At 40.2% G+C, this 20,396-nt stretch overlaps 1 protein-coding gene across 1 annotated transcript in view; it reads right to left on the bottom strand.

Annotated features, from left to right (window-relative positions):
• The window catches only part of TTLL12 (tubulin tyrosine ligase like 12), a 114,749-nt gene that overhangs the window by 72,909 nt on the left and 21,444 nt on the right, over positions 1–20,396 (bottom strand). Inside the window, exons 2-4 of the mRNA XM_053719056.1 lie at positions 4,184–4,362; positions 3,049–3,247; positions 2,258–2,417 (exon numbers count right to left, since the gene is read on the bottom strand). Of these exons, the coding sequence (XP_053575031.1) occupies positions 2,258–2,417; positions 3,049–3,247; positions 4,184–4,362 (538 nt within the window). The remainder of the gene's footprint in view (positions 1–2,257; positions 2,418–3,048; positions 3,248–4,183; positions 4,363–20,396) is intronic.

Here is a 20,396-nt window from a genome sequence, read left to right as displayed (position 1 = left end):
CAGACACGCAAGTAAACTCACTACTCATATAGACCACACCCAGACACGCATATAGACTCACACTCATATAGACCACACCCAGACACACATATAGACTCACACTCATATAGACCACACCCAAACACGAATATAGACTTACACTCCTATAGACCACACTCAGACACGGATATAAACTCACACTCATATAGACCACACCTAGAAACGCATATAAACTCACACTCGTATAGACCACACCCAGACACGCAAGTAAACTCACTACTCATATAGACCACACCCAGACACCATATAGACTCACACTCATATAGACCACACCTAGACACGCATATAGACTCACACTCCTATAGACCACACCCAGACACGCATATAGACTCATACTCATATAGACCACACCTAGACACGCATATAGACTCACACTCATATAGACCACACCCAGACATGCATATAGACTCACACTCATATAGACCACGCCTAAATATGCATATAAACTCACACTCATATAGACCACGCCTAAATATGCATATAAACTCACACTCATATAGACCACGCCTAGATATGCATATAGACTCATATAGACCACACCCAGACACGCGTATAGACTCACACTCATATAGACCACACCTAGATATGCATATAGACTCATATAGACCACACCCAGACACGCATATAGACTCACACTCATATAGACCACACCCAGACACGCATATAGACTCACACTCATAGACCACACCTAGATATGCATATAAACTCACACTCATATAGACCACACCTAGATATGCATATAGACTCACACTCATATAGACCACACCCAAACACGCATATAAACTCATACTCATATAGACCACACCCAAACACGCATACAAATTCACATTCATATAGACCACACCCAAACACGCATATAGACTCACACTCATATAGACCACATTTAGACACGCATATAAACTCACACTCATATAGACCACACCTAGACATGCATATAAACTCACACTCATATAGACCACACCTAGACATGCATATAAACTCACACTCATATAGACCACACCCAGACATGCATATAGACTCACACTTATATAGACCACACCTAGACACACATATAAACTCACATACATATAGACCACACTTAGACATGCATATAAACTCACACTCATATAGACAACACCCAAAAACGCATATAAACTCACACTCATATAGACCACACCTAAACACATATATAAACTCACACTCATATAGACCACACCCAAACACGTATATAAACTCACATACATATAGACCACACCCAAACACGCATATAAACTCACACTCATATAGACCACACCTAAACACATATATAAACTCACACTTATATGGACCACACCTAGACACGCATATAAACTCACATACATATAGACCACACCCAAACACGCATATAAACTCACACTCATATAGACCACACCCAAACACGTATATAAACTCACACTCATATAGACCACAACTAAACACATATATAAACTCACTCATACAGACCACACCTAGACACACATATAGACTCACACTCATAGACCACACCCAGACACACATATAAACTCACACACATATAGACCACACCCACACACATATAAATTCACACTCATATAGACCACACCCAGACACACATATAAACTCACACTCATATAGACCACACCCAGCCATGCATATAAACTCACATTCATATAGACCACACCCAGACACACATTTAAACTCACTCATATAGACCACATCCAAACACGCATATAGACTCACGCTCTTATACACCATGCCCAAACACGCATATAGACTCACGCTCTTATACACCATGCCCAGACACACATATAGACTCACATTCTTATACACCATGCCCAGACACGCATATAGACTCACATTCTTATACACCATGCCCAGACACGCATATAGACTCACGCTCTTATACACCATGCCCAGACACGCATATAGACTCACGCTCTTATACACCATGCCCAGACACGCATATAGACTCACGCTCTTATACACCATGCCCAGATATGCATATAGACTCACGCTCTTATACACCATGCCCAGACACGCATATAGACTCACGCTTTTATACACCCTGCCCAGACACGCATATAGACTCATGCTCTTATAAACTACACCATAACAAGCATATAAACTCACGCAACTATACAACAAGCTCAGACACGCATATAGGACTCATGCTCATATAAACTACTCCCAGACACGCATATCGACTCACGGTCCTATATCCCATGCCCAGACAAGCATATACCTCCATTCTCTAGGTCTCTCAGTGGCCACAGAATCGTGTACGCAATTTGCTGGGGGATGTAGAATAAGGGGGCTGTGCCAAAAGTAGGTTCATCTGAATGCTGGATTCTGGAGCCAAACTCATCCATAATATACCAGACTGGGACCTTTTCTTCAGCAGTCTGCAAAGTAAAAAATAAAAATCTTTATTAAAGGGACAGTGAAGACCAATTTTCACAAAACTGCATGTAATAGACACTACTATAAAGAAGAATATGTACAGATACTGATCTACAAGTCCAGTATAAAAACTTACTTAGAAGCTCCAAGTTTAGCAATGTTAATAAGGTTAGGCTGGGACACTCAGTGAAAGGGGCTGGGAAAAGTAGGAGAAGCAGACACTCCCCCTGCATATGAAAAGACCCATTACACAAACAGGAGCAAGCAGAAATCTGTAGACTTCAGTTTACAACTGATAATTTGGGGCTTGGTTAGGAGTCTGAATATTAGCACAATGTTAATAAAATAAATAAACAAAACTATACATTGTTACAAAAACACTCCTAGATGGGCTATATAAATGGATCATCTACAAAACATTTCTGCAAAGAAAAATCTAGTGTACAATGTCCCTTTAACCTGAAACATTAAAAGCACATTAAACACAAAGTGGAAGCTTCATAGCATTTTTTTAGAATTAGTAATAATTTGCTGGCAGAGTAAAGTTGTTCCTCAGTAATTTTATATTAAACAACAGAGAAATAGTAACAGATGATAAGCTGGACGCTGCCGTTTGGTCCGTTTCTTGCGTACCCCCTGTGAGAGCTGGTAGGTTTGGTTGTATTTCCACATTTCCTGTAACACCTCCTCAACTACGCCCTCATCAGGAACCTCCCCATGGAACTCTATCCCCATCAGGTTTGCCATACGGTGCAGCAAACCAGCGACCTCCATGAGCTGCTGCCGGGCGTTCTCCACACGGTAGGTCCATGCGTGGTCAATGAGGAAAATGCTACAAACAAATGAGAACTAAAAATGTCATTCACAATAGATCTAATTATGTATAGTAAAAAATAATTTGCCTGCTTTTTATTGTAATTTAAATTAGAAAATTATAGTTTTTCTACTGCCCCAGAAAAGTCGGAACACACCATGGAATTCAGAACCCTGACCCTTCGACATGCTAAACAGTTATTGGTTGATTTTTTCGGGAACTCAATATATATATTCCTGAGAATAAATATCTTTTTTTGTGGGGTTACTCACTGGTACTGAGTACCCACACCTCTTACAACTCATTCAGTTTTTTTGGGCAAGTTTTTTTTTCTGAAATTCATGATAGCAAAGGGATTAGAAAAAGTAAATGAAAAGTTTTAGTGTTCATAAAGCAATACGCGCCGCCATGCTGTAACCTAGGTTTGCTTCTCCGTTGAGGCCAATGAGACAGTTATAAATGGGTCACCAGAGTGTGCCACCAATGGTTGTATGGAACATAGTGTTAAATCTGTATTTTTAGAATTAAACTAAAGCAAAAGGAGACAAAATAAATAATGAAAGTATATCTTAAAGATGTTTTTTCTTATTATTCCATATAATTCAATATTTTACATTACAATCTCAAAGTGAAAAATGCCCCTTTAAGTTCAAACTCTGTTACTTTTCATAAGCCATATATATATATTTAAATGTTTTTTCTCTCACCTGAAATAACAAACTTGGCTGAAATTAAGGACGTAAGGAATAACTGCCAATCAGAAAACAAAACAATACGCCTCTTGGTGCAAGAGTTAGGATTTCTTTTTTCCCTTTTGTAAAATATATTCCTGATTCAAATTGAAATAGCGAAAGCGCTGCACTGCACAGGGTACTGTACTATATAAAGTTATTCTAATCACATAAAGCGACGTAACAAGTATACATTGGTACCTACTTGTATTCAGTCACCCACCTGTTGGGACTGGATGTCAGGAGACCATTTTCATTGGTAACAATAACTTTAAAAGACGGCTCAGTGCCAGGGTTTGGTTTCCTTTTCTGTTCCACAATCTCAGCATCAATACCCTCCCCATCTTCCTCTTCTGCCTCCTCCACTTGCATTATCCCAAATATATCCCCAGCATCAAAAATCTAAAAAAAAAGGAGAAAAAAATTAAAACATAAACAAGAAACCCCATGCTTACCTCTCAAACCAGTGTGTATGTTCAATTTTATATATATATATATATATATATATATATATATATATATATATATATATACATATATATATATACACACACACACACTTTATTATTATTATTATTAATCCAAAAAGATGCACTCCACATAACGATTTTCACAAATGCCAAGGTGCTCTATAGTCAGTCCTAATATCACAGCGAAGTTAAGCACTCATTGGACTTTTCAGTAAAACTTCACATTTATTGTTCACAGATTAAAAACAAGGCATAACGTTTCGGAACCACATAGGTCCCTTTGTCAAATGCAAACACATCCCCAATCTTACCTAAAATCACCTAGCTAGCCCTCACCTTATATACCCACGTGTAAATTACCAAACATCCTATACAGCTGGTAGACTCCGGCGCCATCTGCGCTGTACAGAGCGTATTGTGGGCTGAGAGCGCCATTGTGACGTCATTGCCAAATGTCGGTCACTCCCATATTGCGTGTACTGGCTCCCAAGCTACTTTTGACAGCTGTCAAAACAACAAGAACTCTAGAGAACCATCAGCAGTAGTGCTGAGCATGTGAATCTCCCATAACGCAATATACCGGTTGTCACGAATACCCCATGATTGAGATGCTAAGAGGTTAACTTTCTGTAGTTTTGTGCTAAAAAACATTTAGTTTTCAAGAAGAAATGTGTCCTGTGTTTATGTTTGTGTTCCCTTTGAGGTGCCAGGAACCTCATAAATACTTTGTAGTATACACAGAAGAGACCTTTATGGCTCAAACTGTAAGCAGAGGGCATGATAGAACACAGAGCCTCAATCCAGGAACTACACTGGGGACAGTGATAGGACAGCCAGCTCTGTACATAGGATCTTTTATCAGTAATAATGTTTCAGGAACATAAAGAATGCAAAAATATATGGTGTTGGGTATCAAAATACTCCTCCCAATATCCCTAAGAAACTGTCTTTTTGTATGCAATAGATTAACCTAGCAGAAATTATGTGTTCTATAATATCAGGCAAAGACTTAGACATCATTGACTGTCGTAAAAGATAGGGGGCTTCCCAGCCCTGCAAAGAGGGTTGGGCAAGCAACCTAATCTCCTGAAAATTGTGTAAAGTTGTTCTTCTTACATGGGAGGCTGTATACCAACAGAGTAAGAGACCATCTTTTCCTACCAATCTCCCTGGCACAGATACCAAGACTAGTGACTAGTATAAGGGTTCTGCTTTTTCTCTTTTTCTTTTAAAAAAAACTGTTTGCTTGTGTAATTCTATTGTATTGTATTTTTATTATTAATGCATTGTGCTCATTTTTCGCATAAAAAAACCTTCATTTATTAAAGGGACACTGTACCCTAATGTTTTCTTTCGTGATTCAGATTGAGCATGACATTTTAAGCAACTTTCTAATTTACTCCTATTATCAAATTTTCTTCATTCTCTTGGTATCTTTATTTGAAATGCAAGAATGTAAGTTTAGATGCCAGCCCATTTTTGGTGAACAACCTGGGTTGTCCTTGCTGATTGGTGGATAAATTCATCCACCAATAAAAAAGTGCTGTCCAGAGTACTGAAAACAAAAAAAGCTTAGATGCCTTCTTTTTCAAATAATGATAATAGGAGCAAATTAGAAAGTTGCCTAAAATTGCATGCTCTTTCTGAATTACAAAAGAAAAAATTTGGGTTCAGTGTCCCTTTAAGCTTTGGCCTTTGTCTAATATTTGAACCACGTTACTGAAAGAGACTGGTAGTATTAGTACTGTGATTTTATGTTATTTTTTTGCTAAATTGTAATATGGGATTTCATTTGTAATTTGCTGGGTTTTCCTTAAGATCTTAAGTGGTGGCAGCTAGATATTGTTTTAGTTTAGTGTGGGTGGCATTAAAGGGGAGTTTTGGGCATTTATTTTATGATTGATAACCCTTGCACCCACTGAATTAAGTAGCAGGCTTGTCTGGAGTAGCTATACTACAACAGAGTAGTGGCAGTAGAAGGGGTCTGATAACCTTTTCTGTGCCAAACCCTGGCGCAGGGTTAGTTAACCTTGGTCGTCACACCGGTCCACAATCAGTGTAGAATCCAGCAAAAGGGATATAACATAAAAGTGAATATAAACAAGATAAAATACCTATACTACAGGATCACTAAAGATGACATACTGAATTATCTTTATGTAGTGACGCTTCATATGTCTGTGGGAGTATGGTAGGAAATCTTATAGAAACATAGAAACATAGATATTGACGGCAGATAAGAGCCATAGGCCCAGCAAGTCTGCCCGACCTTACCTAACAGTATAAACTTATCTAGTTCATAGGATAGCCTTATGCTTGTCCAATGCATTTTTAAAGTCCCCCACAGTGTTTGTTGCTACTACCTCTTGAGGAAGTTTATTCCATAAATCAATCACTATTTCTGTAAAGAAGTGCTTCCTCAAATTACTCCTGAATCTACTACCCTTTAGCTTGAGCTCATGACCCCTTGTTCTTGAATTTTCCATTTTATGTAAAATACCCACAGCCTCAGTTTTACTAAACCCTTTAATGTACTTGAAAGTTGCTATCATATCACCTCTTTCCCTTCTCTCCTCTAAGCTATACATATTTAGGTCATTGAGCCTATCCTGGTAAGTTTTATTTTTTAGACCATGTACCATTTAGGAAGCCCTCCTTTGCACAGATTCAAGTTTGTTAATATCTTTCTGAAGATATGGCCTCCAGAACTGCACACAATACTCAAGATGAGGCCTAACTAATGATCTATAAAGTGGCATAAGAACATTACTATTTCTGCTGCAAATACCTCCACCAATACATCCAAGCATTCTGCTAGCCTTACTCGCTGCATTACTACATTGTTTACTAAGTTTTAAATCATCTGAAATAATAATTCCCAAGTCCTGTTCCTCGTCTGTAACAGTCAGTAAAGTGTCATTGAGTCTGTAATTAACATTTGGATTTTTCTTCCCTAAATGCATTATTTTACACTTTGCTGTTTTAAACTTTAGATCCCAGTCGTTTGTCCAATCCTCCAATTGTTGTATATCACTTCTCATTTTGTCTACCCCCCCCTGGAACATCCACTCTGTTGCAAATTTTTGTATCATCTGCAAAGAGACATACTTTCCCCTGTAGCCCTTTGCTGATATCGCAGATAAATATGTTAAACAAAACAGGCCCCAGAACTGACCCCTGAGGAACACCACTAGTAACAGCCCCCTCTGCTAAATGAACTCCATTTACTAAGACACTTTGTTTTCTGTCCTTAAGCCAGCATTCCACCCAGTTCACAATTTTTGAATCTAGACCAAGGAGATATAGTTTGTGAATAAGTTTATTGTGTGGGACGGTGTCAAATGCTTTGCTGAAATCTAGATATGCTACATCAACTGCTCCTCCCTTGTCTAATACTTTTGTTACATAATCAAAGAAGTCAATTAGATTAGTCTGACATGATCTCCCTGAAGTAAAACCATGCTGATTTTGGTCCTCTAAATTGTTTGTCTTTATGTAAGTCATAATTCTTTCTTTTAAGAGGCTTTCCATTAATTTCCCTACTACTGAAGTTAAACTAACTGGCCTGTAGTTGCCAGATTCTTCTCTACTGCCCTTTTTATGAAGAGGTATTACATTTGCTATTCTCCAATCATCTGGGACAGCTCCTGTTAATAGTGACTGATTAAACAGATCAGTTAATGGGACAGTTAGCACTGATCGAAGTTCTTTTAAAACCCTTGGATGAATATTATCAGGACCCACTGCTTTTGTAACATTTATTTTTGATAATGCCAACAAAACCTCATCCTCTGTAAAAAGATTACTGTTAAGCTTGTTTCTATTTTTCGTAGCATCCCTTAATGTAGACATTGTATCTTCACAATCTTTAGTGAAAACAGAACAGAAGTAATCATTGAGACAGTCTGCAATCTGCTTATCTCCTTCTATTATTCTACCATCAACTGATTTCAATTTTACTATTCCTACCTTATTTTTTCTTCTTTCACTGATATATCTTAAGAATGTTTTGTCCCCATGTTTTACTGACTGTGCTATCTTCTCTTCTGCATGAGCTTTAACCTTCCTAATTAACTGCTTAGTCTTTTTTTGTTGGTGTCTCCATATTTTCATATCATCATCTGCTTGTGTGTGTCTGTAATTTTTATAAGCTATCTTTTTTGTCTTTACAGCATGTGCTACTTCTTTGGAAAACCAAATTGGTTTCAGCTTTCTTTTACTTTTACAGACATGTCTAATACAGTGTGCGGTTGCATCTAAAATGGCACCTTTCACAAATTCCCACTGTTCTTGAACCCCTGTAATAAGAGTTTTCCCCTTTAAATAGTTTTTAGGTATTCTCCCATTAATGAAAAATCTGCCGTCCTAAAGTCTAAAACTTTTGTTTTAGTCTGGGTGGACAGTTCCTGAACATGAATACTAAACCAAACAGATTGATGATCACTGGATCCTAAGTCAGTGAATAAATACTGAGGTGCCAAACAAAAGCAAAATGGCCAGTCTTTATTGATTGTGTTCAAGAAATCATCACAGTTGGGTGGATCAGGTCTGTCGAATATAAGCACATAGGGTCATAGCCAAAAAAGTGTGTGGGGTTTCTTCCAAAGGCCCATGTACAATCGCATGTCAATCACTGATCAATGTATCCATATGGAATGACAAATAATGGATGAGCAAATGTAGAGTCATCGCTATTTCAGGGATCTTCATTGTTTGCCAAAAAAAAAGGAGTGAAATCCAGTATAGTATTCAGGCCCTTAGGGGCCACAGTGTCCAGCATAAATATCCATTTGGATTCCAAGCGCAACAATTTCTGGGCTCTATTGCGCCCCCTCCGTAGAGGTGGTATGTGGTCAATCAGCATGGTCTTAAGGCTTGACAGGTTATTTTTGTGCCATGCAAAATTACGAGCCACTGGTTGCTCCAAATCACCCTTTTCAATGGCCTCCCGAATGGCAAATCTGTGATTGGCCACGCGTTCACGGAAGGGGGTAGTCTTTTTCCCGACATAAACCAGTGAACATGGGAAAATGAGTAAGTAGATTACATAAGAACTTGTGCATGTCAATCTTCTGCGACATGTTGTACAATCGCCACATTTGAAGCATCCCAACTTAGTGGGCTTGAGCCAACATGATTTATGGTAACAACGTACAGGATCTGTATCCACCAGTATATCCCTCAAATTGCTGGCACGACGATATGCCATCCTTGGAGGTTGCATCTAATGAAATGGAAGACCCCAATCATTCTTTATAAGTCCCTAGCGATCTCTCAACGCCGTGCTCATCATAGTGTGTGTTGTATCAAAGGTAGTAATGAAATTCAGCCTATCTTCCTTAGGTCTTTCTGTAATTTTATCACTCAGCAAATCATCTTGTGTTCTAGTAAGAATTTTAGTCCTGGTTTCATGTACCAATTTAGGGTCATACCCACGAGCAATCAATTTCTTTTCCATTCCATCTATCTGATCCAACATGTATGGCACCTCAGTATTATTCCTGATCACCCGAGTGAGTTGAGAGGATATCACCCCTCTTTTTTGATGTTCAGGGTGACAACTATGAGATTCCAGTAGGGAATTTATATCAGTAGGTTTAGAAAATAAAGATGTTCCAAAGCAGCATTGTGGGCCTAAACACACTTTAAAGACATTAAGATCAAGAAATTGTATTTCATCAATGGAAAATTCCATCTTAAATTTAGTTGGTGAGTCAAGGTTATTTAATTAATGTACCCATGTTTGTAAATCTATTTTACACACCAAGAACACGTCATCGATGTAGCGGGTGTAGTGTATCATACTCTGGTGTGAGTGTGGTCTCATAACAAATTCCTCATACCACGCCATATATAAGTTGGCGTATGCCGGGGCCATGTTCGAGCCCATGGCAGTTCCAGAGGTCTGTAGGTAGAAGTCGGACTCAAATCTGAAATAGTTGTTATTAAGACAAAAATCAATTAGTTCCAGAATAAATTCTATTGGAGGCCCTGTGCATGATTTAGATTTTAACAGCATGACCCTAACTGCCTTGATGCCACCTGTGTGTGTGAAATACAGCTATATAGGCTTTCTACATCCATGGTGACCAGGATATCATTAGGTTGTAGCCAATTGGATATTTTCCGTGCATGTGTTCTCTAGCGTTCCTGTTGTTTTGACAGCTGTCAAAAGTAGCGTGGGAGCCAGTACATCCAATATAGGAGTGACATTTGGAAATGACGTCATAATGGCGCTCCCGGCTCACAATACGCTCTGTACCGCGCAGATGGCGCCAGAGTCTAACAGCTGTATAGGATGTTTGGTAATTTACACGTGGGTATATAAGGTGAGGGTTAGATAGATGATTGCAGGTAAGATTGTTTGGGGGGTGTTTGCATTTGACAAAGGAACCTATGTGGTTCCGAAACGTTATGCCTTGTTTTTAATCTGTGAACAATAAATGTGAAGTTTTACAGAAAAGTCCAATGAGTGATTATCTTTGCTGTGATATTTGGACTGACTATAGAGCACCTTGGCATTTGTGAAAATCGTTATATGGAGTGCATCTATTTGGATTAATATTTAACTCTTTGGATTATAGCACCCTGCATGCTTCTTAAAGATTCTACAATCTATATTGGATGCTTTTGTGACTTTGTAACTCTTGCTATCACTGTATCTACATCTTGCTTTTAGTGGACATATACTATGGATACTACAGAGGGAATACCATCTTCCTTTACCAGCATGGGAGATGATGATGTCAACACTGAAAATTTGATGTACACTGATGAGGACGCTGATCAAATTAGGATCCAGACTGACCTGAGTGAGTTGAGGGGTGATACCACTATTAACATCTACCATAAATTACTTAATCTTAAGAAAAGAGAAGTAGTCTATTACCTGCATGCTGTTTATTTATCAGGATACCACAATAATAGACAGATCCCTAGGGGTTTTAGGGTAAAAAATGTACCTACCCTGGGGAGATCTAGTTCTAAGTTTTGTAGAACATGGTGTTCAATTTTAAATAAATGTTTCTTATGTTCTTAGTAATCAAAGAGGTTAATAGATTAAAAAATAAGATGGTCTTGGAAATTGATCAAATCAAACAACAGAGTTACCATATACTGACTGGGGACAAAACACATGAATGGTTGAGTAAATTAGACACACTAGTCAATAAATATAGGAGTGATCTCATTGCCTTTAAAAATAAAAAACTAACAACAGTTGATGCCGATTATAGAGAGAGAAGCATTTACAAGTGGCTATATGGGAAGGATAATACAGCCACTATGCGACGGCATAGAACTTTACATTCTAAGAACCTTTTGGATTCTATTGATAGCAGTGGAGGTGATTCCTCTGAGAGTGAGAGAACTAATAACATAGGAGGGAATACTCCATCCAATACACAGGCTAGTGGGTCCACAATAGCACCTCCTTTTTCTGGGGTTGCTACCAGGGCAACCTCCAAACCACCTCTAGGAAAAGATATAGAAAGAGACAGACCAGGAGAGGGGGCTATAAACAAAAAACAACAATACAAGAACAAGAAGTAAATATTGTTTTCAATCTCAGCAGTAGAACACTGACTGAGTCAGAATTAAAACTGCTTAATCGTAGTTTGTCTTTTGTGCCTACCCCTAAAATAAATTATTTTGAGAAAATTTTTGATCTTCAGAAACTGCGGCAGCTTAAACTTAGATTTTTTTTGGGGAAAAGACACAAAACACTCCCACTAGGTTCAAGGCTCCATCCTCTTGATCCTCCGGATACAAACCATTCCATCAAAAGTTTTACTAATATGTTGTCTCTAGACTATACCACCTGAAAGATAAGATCGTTTTCTAATCTAACTAAAAATTAATTACAGTCCCTAAAGGATTTTAAAAATGACAATGCCATAATCATTCGTCCGGCTGACAAGGGTGGTAGTATTGTTATTATGGATTACAGTGACTATAGAATGGAGGCGACTGGGGGGCGGAGCTAAGCCACGCTGGGTGATGGCTGTGTTTCACTAGAGCTCCTCAACCCTCAAGCTATACGATGCCTATAACATTGACAAAAGTTCCCCTTTTTATAATTATTTAATTCAGTTAGTGCGGTGGAGCATCCATACAACTTTACAGTGCGACACAGCCCAGGAAAACTTATGCCGGATCATTGATTGGAGCGAGAGACCAGAGGTGATGGAAGCGCCATCTTTACTACCTCTATAAATGCAGGGATAGCTATCACCACAAGCGACACCGAGCCTCCGCTCTTCTATATACACTACCGCACAGAAGCTCAGAGCAACGCGACAGCAGCAACCGATCCCATCTGAGAGACTGAGGACACGCTGCCATTCTGAAAGGTGAGCCGCTCGCCCTCATGGGCTCCCTGTATACACTGCTAGGACGGTAGCAAGGCCTCAGTGCGTCACATATATACACGCTAGAGGTAAAAGTACACAAACCTCTTGGCCGGCAACGGCCCAGTGCAGCTCTCCTTTCACCTACCAGCAAAACGTACTATCTCCCTTAGAGACCCTTACAGCGGGAGGAAAAAGAGAAAAAACAAACATACAATTTAAACATAACTTAAGTGGGCCGCCCTCAATCACTAACCTTACTCCATATAGAAGTCATATCGTATCCCGCGCTCTCTGCAGGGAAGAGAGCAGAGTGTCACATGGACAGTGATCTATTATCAGCCCAAACATTAATGATTTAAAAGGCTACGATTTGAGTCATATTATAGCTTCTCAAGCCCCTAGACAGCAGATTCAAACAATATATAGAAAACTCAAGCACAGGAAATAATAAGGCGAGGTGCTTGAATAAAAGGCTTGATCTTGATACATCTGCAGGCTACTACATAGAGCATAAGATAACCTTGTACCTCCGTTGTTACTTTTCTCTGCAAACAAGAGCTCACCTTGAGGTTAATATCAGAAAGAGAGTGGGGGTGGAAGGGAACAAAGAGACCTGACATCTTTAATAAGTTATGTACCCCCCACAGAGACACTTTCACTGACTCTTGCTTTCTATAATCTGCTGATAGACAAAAGGGATGCCTGGCAAAAGACAACAAAGAGAAGTAAAAAGCACTTCAACTGGCACTCTAAACAAATATCTTAAACAGGCAGACTCACTGATCCCTGAAACGCCTGAGAAAAGGGAAAACAACCCACAAATAGATAACTCTCAACATAAAGATCCAAACATGCAGGCCCAACAGCTAATTACAAAAGAGGACTTGTTGCACCTTTCTTCTAAGGAAGATATTAGGGATGCTGTCCAAGAAATGCGAAATCTCTTCAATGAGCTTAGGAGAGACATCACAGCCTTAGACACAAGAGTCACGCAGGTAGAGGCAAAACAACAAGAACACTCAGCCTCTGAAAAAGCTATTACCACAGAGATCCAAATTCAATCTGAAACAATTCAGCAACTAAATGACAAAATCGAGGATCTTGACAACAGGGGGCGAAGGAACAATTTACGTTTTAGAGGAATACCAGAATCCGTCCATCCCCCAGCTATAGACGGCTGTTTGCAGAGTCTGTTCCGCACGCTGAAAGAGTCCCCCTCATCACCAGACATTGTCCTAGAACGCGCTCACAGAGCGCATAGGGCGAAACCCCCACCTAAAGCCCCTCCCAGGGACATCATTGTCCGGTTCCTAAACTATAGGGACAAGGAAGAAATTCTCAAACAAGCACGTCTTAAACATCCCGTACACCATGCAGGGGTGGAGATACAAATTTTCTCTGACCTGTCACCAACCACCCTCCAGAAGAGAAGGGAACTAGGCCATATTACAGTCAAACTGCAGGCCCACAAAATACAATATCGATGGGGCTTCCCGGTATCAATAGTGGCCACTCATCAGAACAAAACAGCTGTATACCACCCAGGAATGGATGAAAGAACGTTCTACTCTGGACTATCTATTGATGGCGACCAACTTCTAAAGCCCACTACACACCCCCAGGATCCCTCGACTCCACGTACTAACATCTGACTTCAGAGATTATCTCCTTATGAAGGAGATTAATATCTCAACCTGAAAAGTCCACTGTTGTATCCTTTTGCACTTTGTCACACCTTGTCGTGACGTTAGTTACCTCATACTGGACATTATGCTACAAGGGTCATCCTGGGGAAGGCCCCACCTGGGTGAACCCTCCTTATAACAGTTAGCTTAAAATGTTTAACCTGTTGAATAGAAAAGTTTCTAAAGTTATTGCAAATGATGGTTAAAAAAAAAAAAAAAAAAAAGGAGTTATAATAATGTTATGCCAATGAAAGTACTAGACATTTGTCCGTGTTCCTTCATGTCTGTCTAACATATATTTTCTTTTCTCCTTCTTTCAATCACCTGAAATAATAACTTGTTAACCTCTCATAACAAACTGAAAAACACCTTTGGACATCCTCCACACTCTCAAAGTTAACCTGCTGTATATACTCATAGCATACACCTGAAACTTTAGATTAACCCTCATCCCTACTCTCCCAAACTGACCTCCTCTTCACCATTTACACATGCACTCCCACCCTCTTTATTACCCTATACCTACCCCCCCCTTTCTCCCACCTCTTACCTATCCTTTACTCCAACGCCCCCCTCCCCCCCTCCACTCATTTATGTCCTCTTACCTCTAACTTCCCACACTAGGCCCATTCCCCTTACAAACTCCACTTTATTCTTCCTCCCTCATCAGCTTCCAACTAATTACATACCTCTTAATACCTCAATCCTACTCCCCCCCCCCACTCTCACCTAACCCCTTCTCTCCGTTACCTTCCCTCCCTCTACAACTTTCCCCACCCACATCCCTCCCCCCCCCAATATCCCTCCCCATATACTCTCGCTTCAGGTTCTCACAATTTTATCTAGCTGCCTGGATAGGCTCCACCACACTGACCTAACCTTGATGACAGGGAATTAAGATACATCTTCCTTTTTTTTTTCTTCGTATGAGCTTGGGGGTTACGACCCCGTTCACGACCCTATCTCTTTCCTCTATCTTGGTATCCCTCACTTAGCAACTTAGTTGCTCAAAGAAGAATAACACTTGTTTTATTTATCGAATTGTTACTGCATAAGATAGTAAGCCAGATTGTACCCTCTTTTTCTTTAATACTCTTTCTTTCTCTCAATTCTTGCTAAACCCCTTATTCCCCCTAATTTTCTCTTTTGAAAGCACTCATCTTTCTCCCTCTCTCCCCCTCTCTCATCCCACTCTCCTAGACCGCTTTCCCCTCTCCTTCCTTAAACTCCCTTCCTCTACCCCTTTTTTTTTTTTTTTTTTTTTCTCTCTCTCCCCTTCCCCCATACAGAATGAACCATCAGCCAAGCAGACCCCGCTCACATGACCTGGTGATGACCACCATCAATGCCAAGGGCCTAAATAATGCAGGTAAAAGGTCTATAGCCTTCAGAGCGTTAAAAAACCTTCATAGTCATATCCTGTTCTTTCAGGAGACTCACTTCCGAAAAGGGAGGGAACCGAAATGGTTCAACTCCCAATACCCTACAGCTCATTTTGCCTCAGGGTCATCTAAAAAAGGCGGAGTGGGCATTCTAATACACCACTCCATACCTTTAAAGATCTCACATGTTGAAAAAGACCCAGAGGGGAGATACTTGATTATCACGGGACTCCTTTACGAACACCCAATAACGTTAGCCACGATATACAGTCCAAACACAGAACAGCATACATTTATTACCAAAATTTCAAAACTTATCCTGGACTTTGCCAAGGGGCCGGTGTTCCTCTCGGGAGACTTTAACCTCCCGATGGATGTAACGCTAGACACATCAAACGGAGCATCGAGCACCCCATCTAAAATAATAAAATCTGTAAAAAACACAATTGCAAGCCTCCAGCTTCACGACATTTGGTGCACTTTGCACCCAACACTCAAAGATTTCACATATTTTTCTCCTCCCCACAATAAATATTCCCGCATAGATTATTTCTACACAGACTCCAATGGTATAGACATGATTAACGAATGCTATATAGGCCACATATCTTTGTCAGATCACGCACCAGTCACATGCTCAGTCCAATGGCCTGACTTCCCCCCCACGACATACATCTGGAAACTCGATGATTTTCTCTTAAATGACCCCACCATTATTGCAGAAATCCAAAAATCACTCGCTGACTATCTGTCATATAATGATCCTAGACAAACATCGACCACGAATGTATGGGAAGCGCATAAATGCGTAATTAGAGGGGAATTCCTCAAAATCAAAGCACGTATTAACAAACAAAACAGACTTAAACATACCAATCTTCTACAAACTATAACACAGCTGGAGGGTAAACACAAAGGCAACCCATCAGACAAAGACACCAGAGAGGCCCTGGATGATGCTAGAGGGGCCCTTAGAACACTCCTTCTAGAAGCACATAACCGTAAAACCCTTAACATGAAACAAAAATATCATGAAGGCAGTAACAAACCTGGCAAACTGCTCGCCAGAGCGGTTCGCAGAAAGCAGCTGAAAACATACATTCACTCCCTGCAGAATCCAGATGGAACCCTGATAAAGGGTAGCAAACAAATAGCAAACTCCTTTCACTCTTTCTATCAATCCCTATACAACATTAACCAACCTACAGACACCTCACATCCCTCAGCGGACATACGCACTAGGAGCCAACTGATAGATCAATACTTAAAGACATTGAAATTACCACAGTTAGACTCTGAACAAAGAGACAGACTGGATTCACACATCACTACAGACGAACTCCTACAGGCTATTAAAGACTTCCCAAGTGGGAAGAGCCCAGGCCCAGATGGCTTTTCCCTAAAATATTATAAGACATTTAAAGATACATTGGGACCCCTTATGATCCAACTCTTCAATGAACTAATAGAGCACCCAACACTACCAGCAACAATGTTGAAAGCACATATCACTGTCTTGCCCAAACCGGGTAAACCACCAAACTCCCCATCAAATTTCAGGCCCATCTCCCTTCTGAATCTGGATATCAAAATCTTAGCCAAAATTCTTGCAAACCGCCTAAATAAATACCTCCCAACTCTAGTACATACCGACCAGGTGGGTTTTGTCCCGGGCCGCGAGGCCCGCGATAAAACCACCAAGGTGACCCAAATACTTAATTATGCACAAGTCGAGGGGGTGCCGATGGCACTGTTCTCGACCGACGCGGAGAAGGCCTTCGACCGCGTCGATTGGCTTTTTCTGCGTCGAGTCTTGAAGGTCATGAATTTTGGAGATTGCTTCATCAACATGACCTTCGCACTTTACTCATCACCTAATGCTCAGATTAAAATAAATGGCACCTTATCAAACACCTTTCCCATATCCAACGGTACACGCCAGGGCTGCCCCCTGTCACCATTATTATTTGCCCTCTCTATAGAAGCCCTAGCTCAAAATGTACGCCTCAACCCTCTGATTGAGGGGGTCCGAATAGGAGACAACGAACATAAACAGGCACTATATGCCGACGATGTTCTTTACACCCTATCTAACATTGAAACATCGATACCTGAACTCCTCAGGGAACTGGAGGAATTCGGTAGGCTTTCTAATTTCCAGCTAAATTTATCAAAATCAGAGCTACTCAATGTTAACTCCCCCCCCGAAAAGATTCAATTCCTCACAATGAACTATAGGGTCCCGCTCTCACCATCCAGGTTAAAATACTTAGGCATATACCTAACAGCCTCCCCCATAGACTTATTTAAAAATAACTATATCAAACTAAGAAATGAAATAATTAATGACCTTTCCTCATGGAGGAATAAATCCTTATCTTGGCTGGGGAAGATAGGCCTCATCAAGATGAATATTCTCCCGCGAATTCTATATGTCCTGCAAACCCTCCCTATCCACTTGCCTAAGGATTATCTCACTAACCTCCAGAGAACACTAGAACAATTCATTTGGTCAGGAATAAAACCTAGAATACCTAAAAAGACACTCTACCTTCCCAGAGACAAAGGGGGCCTGGGCTTCCCAAACCTCACACTGTATAGAAGAGCCATTCTCCTTCAAAGGGTGATAGAATGGGCCCACAACACACAACAAAAACAATGGGTCAGAATAGATGGTCAAATCCTTCAGCATAACAATGTTGCCTCTCTGGCATGGATCCACCCAGCCAAACGCCCGAAAAACCTACACAGATTCCACTTGATCTCAGAAACTCTTTTAGAATGGGATAGAACTATAGCCTCCAGCACTCACATATCTACTTACTCATCTCCATTAATTCCAATCCTGGAAAACCCTGATATTCCCTACTCCACATTGTGTAGACGCTTACATGCACCATACAGCCTGAGACAGGGCTCTATACATAACGCACTTGCTGACGGTAAACTCAGACCTCAAAGGGAAATGGCAGAATGCTATGGTGACATCTTCACATCATGGATGAGATATCACCAACTGTACCACTACCTAATGCACCACAAACACAAAAATGATTTCTGCAGGGACCTCACCCCATACGAATCCCTCTGCTCAGCCCTAACACCACCCAAGAGGATTATTTCAAAAGTATATAAACTACTACTCACACCACCTGATACACAGTTGCCGACATACACTAGAGCATGGAATAACGATCTACATAACATTATTGAGGAAGAAGAATGGCTGAAGTCATTCCGCATGGTCCAATGCTCCTCTGTCTCGGCGACTGTCCAAGAAATACAGCTCAAATTACTCACCAGATGGTACTATACACCATCAAGACTACACCGCCTCTTCCCATCGGTCACAGCGACCTGCTGGAGGGGTTGTGGAGAGACAGGCACGCTGCTACACATTTGGTGGGCATGCCCCAAACTAACAAATTACTGGTCAACGGTAATCGAGACTATGTCGGAGAAACTAAACATACAAATACCAAACACACCCGAAACCCTCCTCTTCTTGCACCTCCCCGAACAAATGGAGAAGCAGAAAAGGGCGCTCCTCCTGATTATGTTCACAGGAGCAAAGAGGCTTATTCCCAGATTGTGGAAGTCTTCAGAGACACCATCCATCTCAGATTGGCGAAATGCAGTGGAAGAACTGCTTGTGCTAGAAAAACTGCATTACTCATTGAGCAAACAATTACCCTTCTATGACACAATGGTGTCCATGTGGAAATAAAATGGTCACATCTGCTATAGCTCTCAGGCTCTGGACACACCTTCTGCCTCCCCCCCCTTTTTTTTTTTTTTTTTTTCCTTCTCCCTCTCTCCCCTCTCCCACTCTTTCCTTTCCTCACCTTCCACCTCTAGACTAACTCTCTTTCTAAATCTGATGAACATACTACATTGCTGTTTAATATCTAACTTTACTTAAACGTTAATATATGGTTTTTATGTTCAAATATTTATAATTTAATGTTGAAAATCCAAGCTAAATACTGACGAAGAGCTTGCAAACATGCACAAGGACAATTGTTGTTAAAGTTTGCTGAAAGAGGGAGATAACAATCCGGCCTAATCTGGGCCCTCCATGGACTCTTACTTTATTTTTATTTATTATTTTTCCTACAAAACCAAGGACAATTCTAATTTAATTTCTCCTTCTCCCTAGACTGAATGCATGTTACTGTTGGGCTCTTTGTTCTTGTAATATTGTTCTTTTCATTTCAATAAAGCTTGTTGAAAAAAAAAAAAAAAAAAGAATGGAGGCGACTAGACAGTTAACTGATACTGGTGTACACACAAAATTGAGAGGCAATCCCACTAATATATTTAAAACAAAAATTGACTCAGAATTGAATTTTTTAACCACCTCATATACAAAGATACCAGTTTTTTATTTGTTGCCAAAAGTCCACAAGATTCTCATGAATCCCCCCAGTAGGCCCATTGTCTCCGCCCGTAATTCACTTTGTTCAAATATAGCAATTTTTGTAGATTTTCTTTTACAATCTACTGTGAAAAAACATAATTTATGCTTACCTGATAAATTTATTTCTC

This window comes from Bombina bombina, chromosome 6, assembly GCF_027579735.1.
Source record: "Bombina bombina isolate aBomBom1 chromosome 6, aBomBom1.pri, whole genome shotgun sequence".
NCBI classification, from domain to species: domain Eukaryota; kingdom Metazoa; phylum Chordata; class Amphibia; order Anura; family Bombinatoridae; genus Bombina; species Bombina bombina.
This window is presented reverse-complemented; position numbering and strand designations above follow the sequence as displayed.